At 38.1% G+C, this 17466-nt stretch overlaps 1 protein-coding gene across 3 annotated transcripts in view; it reads left to right on the top strand.

Moving 5' to 3' along the window:
- KIAA1109 (KIAA1109 ortholog) overlaps positions 1-17466 on the top strand; it is a 147618-nt gene that overhangs the window by 14059 nt on the left and 116093 nt on the right. For all 3 annotated transcript variants that reach the window (XM_036241410.1, XM_036241409.1, XM_036241411.1), the window contains exons 4-13: positions 1579-1695; positions 2626-2704; positions 3812-3876; positions 5987-6173; positions 8281-8362; positions 8737-8930; positions 10527-10606; positions 13913-14063; positions 15293-15449; positions 16083-16161. In XM_036241410.1, the coding sequence (XP_036097303.1) occupies positions 1579-1695; positions 2626-2704; positions 3812-3876; positions 5987-6173; positions 8281-8362; positions 8737-8930; positions 10527-10606; positions 13913-14063; positions 15293-15449; positions 16083-16161 (1191 nt within the window). The remainder of the gene's footprint in view (positions 1-1578; positions 1696-2625; positions 2705-3811; positions 3877-5986; positions 6174-8280; positions 8363-8736; positions 8931-10526; positions 10607-13912; positions 14064-15292; positions 15450-16082; positions 16162-17466) is intronic.

The following is a 17466-nucleotide window of genomic DNA, read 5'->3' as shown; positions in this document are numbered from 1 at the left end:
GACCCCACAGGATGTGTGGTAGGGCCTCCGGTTGAGGTGAAGGGTATTTAGAAGGAGTCACAAATTGGAGGATTGGATTACCGTTTAAACTTTGAGTTCTATTTTTTCTAACGAGTAAATGTGAACTGATGTAAATTATCATTAATGAAAGCCAAAACAAAAGTACAATGAAATGCAAAGCATTAGTATGAAATAAGACTTCATTAAAGCAGCACTGAAAATTACCTTTTAGTTTAATTAAGGGCAGAATTCTTTCTTATTTCCTACCTGTCCCTTCAGGTATCACTTAAGAGTTTCTCTTTTCTGTTGTACACAACTCCTTTCTTTAAGGAAAAAACAGCAGCAACCAGATAAACACTGAGTGATTGTTTAAATTTGCCATTTTACTTGGGGGCCTTATGCTGTGAAGGGGTGGGAGCATGGCACAGTGGTGGGCCCCAGCTCCTAGGTCATTTAACACTAGGAGCATAGTTCTCCGCGAGTACCTCTCGCCTCTCTGAATGGCCCACAGCAGCCAGCTGTTGACACAGTGGTTTACAGTAAAAATCAGTACAAAACGACTTTAAATTTAGAACATAATGATATATCATCAAAATAATTTTTCAAAAGAATTGTTCTAGAAATAGCTTTTATGGACAGACAGTAACACTTGATACATCAAAGCTATTATCAATCTAAGCTAAACTGTGAAATGTTGTATCAGTGACTGCTTTATCTATATTAAATAATTTTTTTTAAAGTTGAGATCTTAATTTTATGTTGCTAAAAGGTTACCCATGTTAAATTGCTTTACATTACTTTGTCCTAATTTAGAAAATAGTTATACTTTTTAAATGGATAAGTAAAAACATTTATTATCCGGAAATGCTTTTTTTTGTTTTGTCTTTTGTATATTTATGAAGTAGTTTTTCTGGGGAATATTATGGATTTTATAAGTGACTGTAAACTTCATGACAAATGGTTAGATTTGGAGTATTACTTATTGTAGTGTATTCAGTAGAAGTAGACATTCTTAAATGGTTGTCTTATCAATTATAGCAAAACAGTGTACGATGCCCTGTTTAATATAGACATGCCTTCAGTGGCTGAACTCCTGCTTATTCCATTACTTTTTTAAGAGAACAGTTTATTGATTGAAAAAAATCAATGACTTTTCTCTGATTTAAAAAATCATTAATTTTCTTTCTTTTTAAGTGCCTTTAGCCTTTAGGGAATAGCTTGGGAATTAGCTGTTAGCCTGATAAAGGTGGGTGTTTTCATAATATTCAGAATTATGGGTTTTCTCATCCCAGAACATCTTCACATAAGTTTAATAACTGAAACAGTCCAAGGCAGTGGAGAAGGAAACAAGAAAAGGAAAGGAGAGGGCTGGAACTGACCAGAAAGGGAGCGAGAACATTCGGATTAAGTAGAGCCAACCTCTGATTTTAAATCCCAAGTAGTAAATTGTAAGAGGACATACTACCATATTACCATTTCTGAACATGGTAAATGATCTTTTACTAACAAAGTTTTACTAAGATATTAAGATGATTGAAGGTGACATCCTTTTATATATATATTTTTTTCTCTCAACAGCTACTATTTTGTCCTGTGGATGGATTATTTATCTCACTTATTATAATTCTCGAAATGTTGGTCTTATTTTAACATTGGTTCTTAACAGATTGTACAAACATGGCTATATTCATATTGGTGAGTTTGAGTAACCTTGCATTTTTTCTTCTGTGTAATCTTGAGGTGTAGATTAAAAATTTGTATTTTATAAATAGTAGCTTTAGAAATTTACTTTTGTTTCATGAAGATTAAACTAATCTAACTGGAATTCCTCTAGTGACAACTTATACTCATTCTTCTTAAAGTGTTTCCATCTTTACTTTTTGAATTCTTTTACTTGTAAAAAATGCTCATGGAAGCAATTTGAAAATATAAACAGATATAAAATATGGAAATAGACATTTCTTTCAATTCCACCATCCAGAGAAAGTTTCTAATGCTCAATGAAGTATTTGCTATTTTATTTCTTTAAGTAACCCATATTTTAAAAATCTGTTAGTTGGAATTATCTTGTATTTCATTTTGTGGCCTGCTTTATTAATTAGTGCTGACTGCTCATTAGTGGGAGCTTTGCAGATAGCTAGGAGGGTGTATCAGGAAGCTGTACACTCTGGAAAGTCCTAACCAGTGGGAAAGGGGGAGGGGACACCGGATAGAACCGTGCTAACCGTCCCTGGAGTTGAGTACCATTTAGTGGAAATGAACTTCTCTCAAACATAAATAGTCTTCCATTTGTTTGAGGCAGTGACTGGTTCCCGGAGTAAAATGGTGAATTAGTCACTGCTCTGGGTTTATATAATGGCATAATTAAGGGAATTAGTCATATGAAGCAGCTATTGAAACTAATGTCCTCATATGGTTATTTAGTAGCTCAGTTTTAGTGATGATACTTGTGGCACTTTTTCAGGAAAAATGCTAGAAATTAGTAAGGCTGTAAGGATATCAGTGAGTCAGGAGAGAACATTTAATTATTGAATAAATTGAATTCTAAGATTATTTTAAGCATTAAGGACTCTACTATCTATCAAAACAATTATGTTAATTGCTGTTGTTTTTTTCCTGTAACAGGCTCCTTCTCTTTCTCTGTTCTTTCCGGAAAAGTCATGGTTCGTGAAATCTATTACATTACAGAAGACATGTCTGTTAGGTAAAAAGCAAAATAAAAACCATAAAAAAAATCTTAAATTTGAAATATTGAAAAAATTTTCTAATTATGGGCATTTATTTAATATTGGTTCTTCAAATAAAACCATAAATCAAAAAATCTTTTTTATTTCTTTCAGTAAATCAGACCTAATGAATTAATGTTTTAAAATGTTACTATCAGTTGATTAATTTAGCTAAGGTTTAGACTGGCAAAAGTTTTTACCGAATAGCAGCATATAGAAATCAATAATCTCATTTCATTCCAAGATGAAAAATTGAGCCATTAAATTACCTGATCATTTCTGTTGTAGAATCCATAGTGGTCATTTGTTATATAAAATAAGGATCAGAGATGCCGATAACTCTTACCCATTAGGTCCTTATTAAGTAACATGTTTTTAAAATTGTTTAGCATCTGCTAACAACTCTAATTTTACTTTACGAAGGAAACAAAAATCTGAATGTGATAAGTGATAATATGTTTGATATATTCTCTTCTGTAAACCTCAAAAGAAAAGCTTACTCTATTTTTGTGATCTTCTTAAAATTTGTTACTTAGATAGAACGTGGAAAATTTTGAATTATTTGAGAGATGCCAGGGTTTGGCGACACTTATACTTCTCTTAAAACAGTAGAAGCAGCTTCTTTGTGAGTCTAAAACTACTTCCAAATTAAAAGTAAAAAGTAACAGTTAAGATACTGTAAGCATCCTTTTGGAGCATAAGGTGATATATTATTACAGAAATAAAGGGATATCTTTAAAGTTTCCCTTAGTGTGCTCATGACTCCTTTCAAGATTTGGCTTTCTGTTTATATAGTTTGCACCATTAAAAATATAACAGAAAAGGGTTTTCTGTTAGCACTTCATTTTCCTGTTGAACATAATCCGGTATTACATTTTACCTGAATAGAACAATGTAACTAGACCTGTACAAATCCTCTTTTCCTCTTTAACTAAAAGAGTTGAAACGTTTAGGTATGCCAGTGTTCTGTTGAGAAGATTTTGTGTTTCTTTATTAATTATCAATTGCCTGTCTTTTATAATAACTAGTTAAGAATCAAGTAAATTATTACTTAAGTTTTTATTTTTGTAATTCATCTTGCTTAGAATTCAAGATGGATTTATAATTTTTCGTTGGTGGAAGATGTATAACCCAAAGCAGAAGCAGCACGGTGAGTTTCCATTTTTTCATGTGTTTGAAATTGTCTATCATAGAATCAGTTTTTATTTATGGATATTATAATAGATAAAAATATTTGTAAAAGCTTTGAACTTGAAAAAACTCTAATTTTATCACCAGTCGGCTGAAAATCCTTTAACAGCTTTCCTCTTGCCTGGTTAAATTGGTTACTTTAGCTGAATATTTATTCAGGGTCATGACCCTTTTCTACTTTTCTAGCCTTATCATGCGTTTCATCTGTGGACCTGACCCATCCTGGGGATAAATGGCCTCAGCACCTTTTACATATTCTACTAGGACACTTTTCTAATGTTTCATCTTTGGCGACTTTATTCATACTTCTGCCTGACATTGCTATTAATTCGTATTTATCCGGTATGATAAGGATGATCAGAAAATGAGAAATGCAAGCTCTAGAATATCTTCTGGTTCTGCTTTTATCATCAGAATTTTGCCATCTCAAAATTTTCTCCACAGTTATTTCATGGCTCTGTTAGTGCCCCAGCTGTGGCCTTAACCCTTTTACCCGACACTAACCAGACCAGTGGCTTCCAGGAAAGTGGACCTTGTCTTGACTCTCTCCAAAAGCTAGGCTTTGGAAGGTCTGGCCAGCGTGTGAGGCACAGGCTTAGTCAGGGGAGTCAAGGCAGAAGCAGGGAGACTCGGTGGGAGCCACCTGCTGTGTTCCGCAGAGACGTCCTAGTGGGTGTGGACTTGGGCCCGAGTGGTGGCTGCCGCTCTCTGGATCTGTGTTGGAATAGAAGCTGGCAATGGCTGGGGCATGGAAGAGAGAGCAGTTGCGAAGACGGACTGCTATTGATGAGATGGGGAGTAGTGTGGATTAGGTGTGGGGGACCAGGTGTTTGGTTGATCTGTCAAGTGTGAGATGCCTGTTAGACATCACACTGGAGACAGTTGAGTAGGCTGCTGGACACTGGACCCTGGCGTTTTGGGTGGAGGTCGTGGATGGCTACTGAGGAAAGGCTTAACCCTAATGAGGGCTAGAGCTTGATTTTCTCAGTGAAAAATAGGTAATGATATTTATCTTCATCAAGTCTTTGACTACATATGTATTCTATGTACTGAAAAACTGGTGTGTTTCCTATTCTTTTTATTTTAAAGAATTGGACCTATAGCAAGGAAAAGATGATAATAATTTAGGGGATTATCTTAGCTTTTAGTCATTGGGTTTTTTTCTTTTAAAAAAATTTATTTTTCTTTATTGATTTTAGAGAGAGGAAGGGAGAAGGAGAGAGAGATAGAAACATTTATGAGAGAGAACATCGATTGGCCGCCTCCCCCATGCCCCCCACGGGGGATTTGGCCTACAACCTGGGCATGTATCCTGACCGGGAATCGAACCGGCGACCTCTTGATGCGTGGGTCAATGCTTAACCACTGAGCAACACTGGCCGGACGGGGTTTTTGTTTTTTCTCCCATCATTTATCTTAGGAAGTAATGAGGGGGAAAAACCAGGATTGGAGCTGAAGATATTACTGTGAAAAAATGAAAGTTGTTGATTGACTTTCCTTATTTTGGAAATATATTACTGTGTATTTTTCATTTGCTAGTTTAAACTAAAATTTATTTAGGGTGTTTGACAGTTTATATGCCTTTTTGCTAATAACTTGAAGTTAATTTTGGTGAAATTTGATACCTTACCATTTAAACCACAGCTTAAGCTACTAAAATGAAAGTTAATAACAATTCTCTACCTGTTTTAAAAAATTAAGCTGTTCTAACTGGCCATATCTAATTTTAATTGCTATATTACAGTCAAGTTATACTTTTACTTTGTAAATGGCACTTTTCTATTCTTAGTGTAAAGTCTTTAAATTCTGGCTTTAGACAACCAGAATCTAGAAATTTAGTTTATTTTTAGAATGCTAAATTAAATGCTACAGTGACCTCCGCTTTTTTTATTTATTTTGCCAGTGTTTTATCTGTATTTTAAAACAATTCTATTTACCATAAAAAATTTTTAAAAATAAAACATTTAAGTTACTTTAGCTGTGAAAAAAGATTTTAACAGAAACTTTGACTAAACTTTTTAAAAAGTTGACTGAGAACTTGTGTGTTTGTATATAATTCGTGTCTTTAGATCCAAAGGCAGAAACCAGATTATACATCACAGTCAATGACTTTGAATTTCATGTCTACAATCGGTCGGATCTTTATGGACGTCTTCAAGAATTGTTTGGTTTGGAGCCAACAATAATCCCACCCAAGAAAGAGGAGGATAAAACAAGGGAAAATGGAAGAGCAAGAACCCAGTCCAAAATTGACAGGTTCATTGTACCTTCAGATTTTACTAGTCTCCGATGTGCAAACATTCACTCTCCCTTTCTGGTATATAGGAAAGTGACTGACTTTTATAAGTTATTAACCTTGTGTCCTGCAACTTTACTATAATCACTTATTAGTTCAAAGCAGTCCGTTTGATTGATTCTTTCAGACTTTCTACATGGACAGATGTGTTGCCTGCAGACCAAGAAAGTCTTATTCCCCTTCCCAATGTGTAGCCCTTCTGCCTGTTGTGTTCCTGAAATAGCTAGAACTTCCGAGTGGAAGGAGGTGGTGAGATAGGACCTGCTGGCTGTGTCCCTCATCTCAGTGGGAAAGCTCTAGTTTCTTGCCTTTAAGTATGTTAACTGTAGATGGTCTTTATGAAGAGGAGGAAGTTTCCTTATTCCTAGTTTACTGAGAGATTTTAATAATGAACGGGTGTTGGATTTCGTCAAATGCTTTTTCTGCATTTAGTGATATGAGCATTTGATTTTTTGGTTTTAGACTGTTAATGTTAATTGATTTCTGAATGATAAACATCCTTGCATACCTAATAGTTTTTTTTTTTTTCTTTTTTATTGATTCTACAGAGAAGAAGGGAGAGGGAGAGAGATAAAAACATCGATGAGAGAGAACATCGATTGGTTGCCTCCTGCACGCCCCCCACTGGGGATCGGGCCCACAACCTGGGCATGTGCCCTGACTGTGAATTGAACTGGTGACCTCCTGGTGCATGGGTTGATGCTCAACCACTGAGCCACACCGGCCGGGCCCTAATATTTTTTAAAGTAGATTATGATGACAGTTATTCTCAATTAAATTTTTAATGGACATTATGTCCTAGGCACTGAGCTGAGGTACTGGTAATACTGGGAATATGACAACTCCTCTGTCTTGAGGGAATTTATAGCCAAATATGGAAGTTAGAAGGGTTAATGGGTAATTTTAGTGCACAAAGTGTTACCTCAGGGACGAGGAGATTTCTGTGGACACACACAGAAGGGTCAGGAGGGCTGGGGCCTGAAGGGTGAATGAGTTAGGGAAAGGTGGTGATGAACAGTCTTCCGTAGAGAAGAAATATCACATGCGACAGGGAAATTGCTTACTGAGGCTGCCGTGGATTATTCGAGGTGGGGATACATTAGACTAAAAGGTCAGCAGGATCGGGGCCTCCCCCCAGGTCAGTGGTGCTGTGATGTCCTTGGAGGGAGATGAACTGGAGGCAGGGAGGCCAGGTGGAAAGATGCTGGGACAGCCCAGCAGCTGGGTTGGTAGCAAGGGGAAGGAATGAAGTGGATGCAGCGAGACACACTTAGGCGGATGAACCCATAGACAGTGGTAGGTTAGACGTGGAGAATGAGGAAGAAGGATGGTTAGCAGTGAATCCAGACTTAATGTAAGCAGCAGCCATGCACAGGCGGGGAACCCCAGGGAAAGAGGGGGCTAGGGGGTGAGTGGGGTCTGTTTTAAGCACCGAGGGTCACCTTTATGTGACTGAGGAGATAGTGGGTTAGTGAACTGATATGCCTCAAGTTTTCATTCGAAATCTTGATTGAATTGCTGTGAACTTTTCATTCCTTAAATTTTGTGTACTTTGTATATGGCCATTTTTTTCTTACTCTTAGCCTGTCATTTTTATTTTACTGAGAGGACATTGTTTTGGCATAAAGTGGTGGGAATAGGGAAGGAAAAGGATCACCTCAGTTGGCAGAAATGCTCAGAACAGTAGAGAAGATCAAAGTGACTTGTGTGGTGATCATTTGTTTTAATAATAATTTTGGCTGCCATGTAAAATGTCATGTTGTAGTGTAGTGTGGGCATAATGGTGGATATCACGACAGCATCTCATAATTTACACTTTCAGTATTAGAGCTTGTCATTCTGAAAACGTAGCTGTATTATTACAGCCTGCCCGTGTAAAGCCCGGCACAGGATGGAGTGCACTCCATGAGGCACCTGAGGGGTACTGGTCTCTGCTCACTGGGGCCGTCATTAGATGTATCTGGAAAGATACAGCTGGTATTCATAATGTATATTTTGAGGAAGTCAATTGTATCCTCAGGTATTTAAGTCTTTTTATAAACATCAGTTTTTATTTTTCCTTATTAGAGTTAAAGTAAAAACAGAATCTCAGGACCCCACATCTTCATGGAGATCACTTATTCCGGTCATAAAGGTCAATGTGAGCACAGTAAGTAATTCTGGTACTATTAATGTTTGGTGGGTTAATAACAGAACCATTTATTTATGAAAACATAATTTTCACTTAAGAAAAGAAAGTAATTTTGTAGGGTTTTTTTTGTTTGTTTTCAATTTTCATAAAGTGTGAAAGAATTATTTTAACATCAGTACCATTTAGCATAAACTTATTAGACCTGAAAGGCTATTTATTCATAAATTCTTAAATTTCTTTAAACCCAAGTCTAAATTGATCCATGGAGTAATTTAAATATAGACAGTGCTAAAGTGGAATCATTTAGTTGTTGCTTGAAAATGTTACTAGGTTAGCTAAGGAAAAAAATTGAGCCCGAATAGTAATGCATAATATCTCTAATCTTTTTGTAGGGTCGCTTGGCCTTTGGAAATCATTACCAACCTCAAACTCTGTGCATCAATTTTGATGATGCTTTCTTAACTTATACTACAAAACCACCTTCCAGTCATCTTGACCAATTCATGCATATTGTGAAAGGAAAGCTTGAAAATGTTCGAGTCATGCTTGTTCCTAGTCCAAGATATGTTGGTCTTCAAAATGATGAGTAAGAATGTCTTCTATATGTCTAATATAGATATCAATTAGATCTTTAGCATCCTTTTAATTTCTGTTACAAGTTGGGCAATAATTAGGTATATTTCCCTGTTAAATCAATTAACAGCGTAATCCTGAGATAAATGGATATGCTATCCATTGGTAAACTCTAATTTAAACTATTTTTCTTTAAGATTACGACTATAATTTTTTACCCCTTTCTCCTTCTTACTATATTTGGGAAACTTATTTTGGGCAGTTAAGCCCTGATACTTGAGGTTGGAAAATACACATTACAGGTAGGTTTTTATTTACAGAGGGATGGATAAATAGTAAACTCAGCAAATTCATTATAGTGTGTAAGCAGCAGAAAGTCTGTGAGGTCGTGAGAAGCATGATTGTTCCTTTTTAGTTCAAGATCTTGCCGTTTGAGCTTCCAGGTGCTGGCTGGAGGGTAGACAGTCCCCTGGGGCCCAGGGAGGCTGTGCGTCTCCTGGGCTCACTCTTTTTTTTTTTTTAATCCTCACCTAAGGAAATGTTTTTCCTCTTAGCTTCAGACAGAATGGGAGGGAGAGAGAGGGGGAGAGACACATAGGCTGGCAGCCTCCCTCGCGACCCTGACCAGGGCCCAGGACCGAACCGCAACCAAGGTACGTGCTCTTGACTGGAATTGAACCCGAGACTCTTTGGTCTGTGGGCCGACGCTCTAACCACTGAGCCAAACTGGCCAGGGCTGGGCTTCTCTTCGGGATCAGGGGCTTTGCCCAGCATATGCTGTTGCATTTATGGCTGAAAGTTCAACACTGCACAGATAAATAAGTCGGGGTTTTATGAAAATGACTAGAGAATAAGATGGAGAAGCATTCTGCTATTCATTTGTATAAAACAATTTAAAATTGTATTTTTTACTTTTCAAAAGTGTGAAGATTAAATGATAACATTAAACATTAAGATTTACTACATTTTAAAAAGATTGTTGAATTTCTGTGATTATCTAGTGATTGAGAAGTAACTTTTAGTGCGGAAGGGAGATGTGCATGACAAAAAAGGGTTAAAGCAAAGCAATTCCAGATTGATGGTTCGTGGGAAAGAGATTGCAGAGAAACAGTCAGTCCAGAGTTTGAGTTGGACATGTTTGCTTTAAATTGGGTTCAAGTTGACCAAGTAAATATTCTTGGAAATAGGTAATATAAAGTTATTAACAGTAAAAATGACAAGATTATGTTTATTTAAAATTTATTATAAAGGCAGAATATAATTATTCTATTTCAATGAATATTGTTTTCTTGTATTTATCTAAACTTTGCCTTAAATTGATTTCTCTTATTCATAACTTAAAATGGAAAATGTGAAACAATTTTTGTTTATTCTTATTGAACTAATTTACTTATTTGAAAAATTTCAGTACCATTTTATTATTTAGTCTAATATAAAAGACAGGTATGGAACAATTCATTGTCTGTGAAAGATGGCTTCCCTTTTCAAGATGCTACACTTGATCCTTTTTAGTTTTTGTTGTTTGTTTTCACCTGTCACCACCGTTAACAAGAACACTGAACATTTTGTGTTCTGGAGATGCTCTGAGCCTGCCTTGCTCTCTCCCTAGGCCCCCGAGACTGATGGGAGAAGGCTTCGTGGTGCTGCAGTCGAATGATGTGGACATCTACTACTACATGGACGAGCCAGGTGGGACCGAGTGCTTCACGGCGGCCGCTCTGTTTCTTCTGTGAAACGGTGTCTAACAGTGCTTTAAGTTTCTTTACTTGGGATAAAAATATGAACCAGTAAATGGTAAATGTGGATGTAGGAGTGCCTGCCTAAAAAATACCTGTCGTTGTCAAAAGGTGAATATGACTAGCATTCCAGACCAAAAGAAAACGATACTGTGATCTTTCCTTCAGATTCCATTTCATCACTGTACCTCAAAAATTGTGACTGCAAATGACCATGAATACAGACCTTTGAGAAAAGGTGGTGGTGAAGGTTGTTCATGTCCGCTAGGAAAACGCCTAGTGTGTTAGGCTTCCAGTTTCAGCATTAAAATCCAGCTGCGATGCCTCATGGGTGGTTTTTGTTTTATGAAAGTATCTAAACATTGGATTTTAAGCCCCCCTTTTCTTACTTGCTATCTTGTTACACCTTTCAGGGGGCTTATTAGGTCAGAGTATTTCAAAACTAAAACTTGGGTGCTGTTTGCCTTTTTTGCCACATTGACATTTGCACCGCTGGTGTCAAAGCAACGGCAGGTGAATCTGCTAGCGCTGGAGCAGGAACCCCGGCGGCAGTGCCCACCCCACGAGGGGTCCCTGCTGGTGTCAAAGCAACGGCAGGTGAATCTGCTAGCTCTGGAGCAGGAACCCCGGCGGCAGTGCCCGCCCCACGAGGGGTCCCTGCTGGTGCCAAAGCAACGGCAGGTGAATCTGCTAGCGCTGGAGCAGGAACCCCGGCGGCAGTGCCGGCCCCATGAGGGGTCCCTGCTGACGGCCACGCGTGCGCAGTGAGACATGTGCCTGCATCCTGTGCTGAGCCAGCAAAAGTTACTTTGATCAAATCTTGACCCTTGGTAAACTTTGTAGTTTTTGGTGTGATAAATGGCAAAGACACACAGTACACTTGTGCTGTGTGCCAATGTACACGTGTGTTCAGAGGAAGCACCTGTGTGATTCAGTTCTAAGCTGAACTATTTTGTTTGTTTGTTTGTTTGTTTTTGTGGAACGATGGTTTTACTTGAAAGCATAGCTAGGGACAAACGGTGGTTTGAGCTTTCATGTGAAAATTAGCATTTTGGAAACTTTGGCTCTGCAACTGTGAGTTTGGTGATTTTTCTGATTGTAACAAGTGTGATTTTTAAAATGTGTAATAATGAGCTCTGGCCGGTGTGGCACAGTTGCTTGGAGTGTCGTCCGGTATACCAAAAGGTTTCAGGTTCGGTTCCCAGTAGGGCACATACCTGGCTTGTGAGTTCAATCGCAGGTCGGGGCATGTACAGAAGGCAACCAATGTTTCTTTCTTTCTTTCTCTCTCTCTCTCCCCTCTCCCCTTCTCCTGTCTCTAAATTCAATAAGCATATCCTCAGGTGAGGATTTAAAAAATTTTAAAAATGTTTAATCAGTTTATTAATATTTGAAAAAATATGCATGTCTTAGTGAACACATATTTTCCAAATGACCAATGCATGATATTACAAGGTCATGCCTTGTTATTCAAAGTGCAAGAGAGATAGTAAATTTAAATATAGCAGATCCTGAACAACAGCTCTAATATAGAAGCAGCTGTGACAATTCACTTGTATTCAGTTGAACTGGACATGAAAGAGGTTTGCCAAGATAAAAACAGTGCCAACACTTCTTACTAAATTAATTTGTTTTAGGAAATATAGTTATTTTTCATTAAAAATATTTTAATTAAAAAATGAAATTAAAATTTATTTTTCATTAAAATGTGGTTATTTTCTTTTTATAAATTTTAAGAATAACTATTAAAGCTGGGGACAAATCAGAAAGAATATATGTACCCCATATGTTCATAGCAACACTATTTACAATTGCTAAGATCTGAAAACAGCCCAAGTGTCCATCAGTAGATGAGTGGATGAAAAAGCTGTGGTACATGTACACAATGGAGTACTATGCAGCTGTAAGGAAGAATGATTTCTTTCTTATCCTTTGAGATGACATGGAGGGACCTGGAGAGTATTATGCTAAGCGAAATAAGCCAATCAGAGAAAGACAAATACCACATCATCTCATTTATCAACGAAAAAAAGCTGATGAACAAAGTAGACCCAGAGACATAGAAAGAAGTAGTATTCAGACTGACAAACCTCAGAAGGGAGTTGGTGGGGAGAGAAACTAAAGAACTTATATGCATATATACATAACCAATGTACATAGACAACAATGCTGGGGGAGACAGATCAGGAGGAGGATGTCTAGGGGGGAAAAGGGGGAAATCTGTAACAAAAATTACTTAATAAAAAGTAAAGTAAATAAAGCTGAGGACAGTGAGACAAGAACGTGCTTCGGATGGAAGCAGCCACAGGAGAGCGTAGGTGGGGCTGCTTTGGCTCACTGGAGAGTCAGAGCCAAGGGGTTAGAGACAGCTTCATGGGGTTAGCCTGGTGGAGCCCACTGCTGCCCTGGTTGCAGATCTCGTGGGTGCCTTGGAGGTTAGGGGATGCGTGCCTGAGAGGGAGGAAAGGCCTAAAATAGAGTTATTTTTCATATCATTTTTATTAAATGTTATCACACGTTTTATTTTGTCAATATATAATGGGTTTATTATTTAACAAATAAAAATTTTTGCCTGGCCAGCAAGGCTCAGTGGATTGAGCGTCGTCCCATGGACTGAGAGGTCCCAGTTCGATTCCCGGTCAGGGCACATGCACGAGTTGGGGGCTTGATCCCCAGTAGGGGGTGTGCTGGAGGCAGCTGATCTTTGTTTTTCTCTCACATTGATGTTTCTATCTCTGTCTCCCTTCCTCTCTCTCTAAAAAATTAATAAACACAGCCGTGGCCGGTTTGGCTCAGCGGTTAGAGCATCAGCCTGCAGACTGGAGAGTCCCAAGTTCGGTTCCCGCTAAGGGCACGTACCTCAGTTGCAGTTTGTCCCCTGCCCCTGTTGGGGTCGTGAGTGGCAACCCACTCAATGTGTCTCTCTCACATCAATGTTTCTCTCTTCCTCCTCTCCCTCCCACTCTATCTGATGATAAATGCAAAAAATGTCCTCTGGTGAGGATTTAAAAAAAAAAAAAAATTAATAAAAACATATTAAAAAAAAAAAAGAAAAAATTTTTAAATTGTTCAGTTTAAATTTTGAATACAGTATATATTGATAGAGATAATATAAAAATACCAGCTTTGGGGATCCTCAATAATTTTTAAGAACGTTAAATGTTCCTAAGATCAAAAAATTTGGGCACTGCTGATCTAAAGAAACATTTTAATGGTTATTTTAAGTAACTGCCTTTATGTTGTATATTCTGCAATGCAGGACTTGTTCCGGAAGAAACAGAAGAAAACATTGAAGGAGAAATGAGCAGTGAGGATTGCAAGTTACAAGACTTGCCTCCGTGTTGGGGACTGGATATAGTTTGTGGGAAAGGAACAGACTTCAACTACGGGCCGTGGGCCGACAGGCAGAGGTGCTTTATATTTCTAATAGTCTTTCAAATGTATTGAGCTGATACTGTAATTTTTATTAAAACTAGCTATTTTATTATGGCAGGGTAAAATATCCCTAGACATTTTAATCCAAATATTAACTTGTTTGTAGAGAAGTTGGCTTAAGCACGTTTACTGCAAAGGAAGGGTTAGTTCATTAGAAAAACGGTGAACAAGCAGCGTATTTATTGGTTCCTTTGTTTTTCCTTTTGTATTTAATCAGCAAATATGCCAGCAATAGTTGGGGTGATGCAGATTCAGAGATAAAAGACTTTACTTTTAGTGGAGGAAGAAAGAAAGAAATAGGTTTATTACATGCATAATAGAGGAAGTAAAAACTCTTGAAAAGCTTAGAAAGGTGCTGACTTGGTGTGCTGAGACTTCCATAACAAAGTACCACAGACTGTGGCTTAAACACCAGAAACTTGGCATGTTCGGGAAGTTAGAACTCTGAGACCAAGGTGTTGGCGGGGCTGGTTCCTTCTGAGGGCTGTGGGGAGGATGTGTTTGAGGCCTCTCTCCGTAGCTTTCAGATGGCCGTCTTCTCCCTGCATCTTCACGTGGTCTCCCCTTTGTGTGTCTCATAGGTCTCTGTCCACATTTCCTCCTCTTAGAAGAACAGTCATATTAAGATTAGGGCCCACCAAAAAGACCTAGTTTTAACTTAATTACCTCTTTAAAGACCCTGTCTCCAATTATGGCCAAATTCTGAGGTTAGGACTTCAACATAAGAATATTTAGTTGGACACAATTCAGCCCATAAAAGTTATATAGATCATATTAAAAATAAAAGGAGAAAAGAATTAGGGGAGGCTTTTTTGTAGAGGGAATATGTGGTTCAGTTTTGAAACATAAGTAAGAGTTAGCCAGGGGAGGAAGACTTTCAAACAAAGGAGAGGACATTTCAGTAGTGATGAGGAGACATCTAAAATGTTCACGTAAATAGACACTGCTTAGAGTTAGCTCAGCAACTGTGCCATTTGGACAGCTGATACACTTGTAGAAAATCTCCCATTTCTCACAGTAGAAAACAGTCTTTTGTTTTACTGAGAGGAAATTATAGTAGGTGTTTGTGACTTCTTTTTTTCTCTATTACGTCTATTTGTTAAATAAGATAGCAGTTATAAAGTTAAAATGTTGATTTTGGTCCCTTATCAGAGAGAATTTCATTGGAATAACATGTCATTATTCTTTCTACCTTCTTATATAGAGATTGTTTATGGAAGTTTTTCTTCCCACCTGATTATCAAGTTCTGAAAGTTTCTGAAATTGCACAGCCAGGGAGACCAAGACAGATCCTTGCCTTTGAACTGCGAATGAATATTATTGCAGATGCTACGATTGACTTGCTGTTTACCAAAAATAGGGTAATTATTGAAATAACATAGAGAAAATAGTGTTTAAAATTTGAACATTATTTTCCAGAGCATCTTTCTGGTACCTAGTCCTGTAGTTAGATTAATGGCTATGAGCTTCCTGCCACCCCACCCCAATAACTGTATATATGTTACTTTCATTAAGTGCCAAACAATAGACAGAAGTTAATAATAATAACAAACCTTTATACTATAGTTTGGTTCATTTTCTCCTTTATATCTGCCCCAATTGTTTTAATGTATTGTTGGTATAAATTTGAACTTTTGTTCTTAGGAACCTTTTTTTAAAATATGTTTTTAATGATTTTAGAGAGAAAGGAAGGGAGAGGGAGAGAGAGGTAGAAACATCTGCAAGAGAGAGAGCTGCCTCCTGCAAGCCCCCTACTGGGGATTGAGCCTGAGACCGACATGTGCCCTGATAGGAAATAGAACTGGCAATCTGTTGGCGCATGGCGCATGGCATGATGCTCAATCCACCGAGCCACCCGGGCCAGGCCTTAGGAACTTTTAATACCTATTTGATATCATGGATGGTTATATTTTGTCTGTGATAATAACTAAAGGGTAAAGATGGAAGTGTAATTACAGTGAATGTTTTATGTTAATTACTGTTTCTCTTGATAGGAAACCAACGCTGTGCATGTCAATGTTGGTGCAGGCTCCTATTTGGAAATCAACATTCCCTTGACAGTGGAGGAAAATGGTAAGCTGCAGGGAGTGCTTTTCTCTTCTAATTGATCAGCAGGGAAATAATATATAAACAGTAGTTTGTTAATCCACTTCAACAAACATTAATTAATGGGGTTAATTAAATAATTTGTGCAGCCAGAGAGAGGGGAACATTTTTTTAAATCAAGTTAAGTCATATAATTCATTGCTTTTATTATACTCTAGATTTCTCTCTTGTAAGTGAGCATACTTTGCTTAGCATATTTTTCCTGTTTCTGCATGAGAGCAGGTGCTGTGTATACCTGATGCTGAATCCAGTACCTGGCTTGTGGTACATGGCCAGTAACTGAATGACTGATAGCCTTTACTTTGGGTTATATTAGTAGATTTTGTCAGGGAGTAAACTGGGTACTTTGAACAGCAAAACTTTAAGAAAGGAGAACGCTTCATATTTCAAATGGTAAATAATGCCTTGATAGCTATTGCTGAAATAATCTAATTCATTATGCATTTGAAATTTGGTCTTTGATACAAGTTAATGAACAACATGAGTAAATACTTTGTTAAATTGATCAAAATATTATATAGCCATCTTCATTTTCTCATCTTCTGACCCTCTTATTACATTTGTAATTGAGAGCAATTAAAATGAAATTCTGCTTAATTTATTCACTTTCTTGAGCGTGCAGAGAATAGCAACTTACCCCTATTTTTAAATCACTAGCCAGCAATGTCATGATGGTTATGGTAGAGAGCACTCTCTAACTAAGCTTGGCTCTCTCTGCTTGTTCCTGCCACTCATTTTGTTTAAAGTTCAGGAGAACACGGGCTGAGGGGTGACGGGATTCATTGGGCCTATAAAGTAGGAGCAGTCGGGTATGCCCGCTGAGATAACCCACTGAAAAAGGGACTGGGATGGCAGAGGGCACTTTCCCCTGGGACTGGGGGCTGTGCTCGTGAAGAACGAAACTGGATTTTAGCTAGCTCCAGATTAGCCTCCTGTGTCGCAGAGCAGGCTCCTAGGACAGTAGGCTCAGCGAGGTCAAGGTAGGAGGCGGCCCCTGTTAGGACAGCCTTATTACCCAGCTGGCCGGGGGAAAGGCAGTTGGGTGCTGCACAAAATGGACAAGGGTTCGTTTGAGGGAGCGCTGCTGCCATTTTTAAACTGATGACTCACGTAGGAAATAGGATTTATACAGACAGCTTGTACAGTTATTGGCTCACTGGGGGAGGGGCACCTGAGGGCTGCAGGGGCTGGAGCACACCTGCCAGGGACCATGGAAGTGCCGCAGCACACCGGCTGCGGGCTGGAGGACGGCTCCAAGGAAGCCAGTCGGGG

The sequence above is a fragment of the Molossus molossus genome, unplaced genomic scaffold, assembly GCF_014108415.1.
Source record: "Molossus molossus isolate mMolMol1 unplaced genomic scaffold, mMolMol1.p scaffold_m16_p_4, whole genome shotgun sequence".
Classification (NCBI taxonomy): Eukaryota; Metazoa; Chordata; class Mammalia; order Chiroptera; family Molossidae; genus Molossus; species Molossus molossus.
Note: the sequence above shows the minus strand (reverse complement) of the source record. Positions and strands in the feature narration are given on the sequence as shown.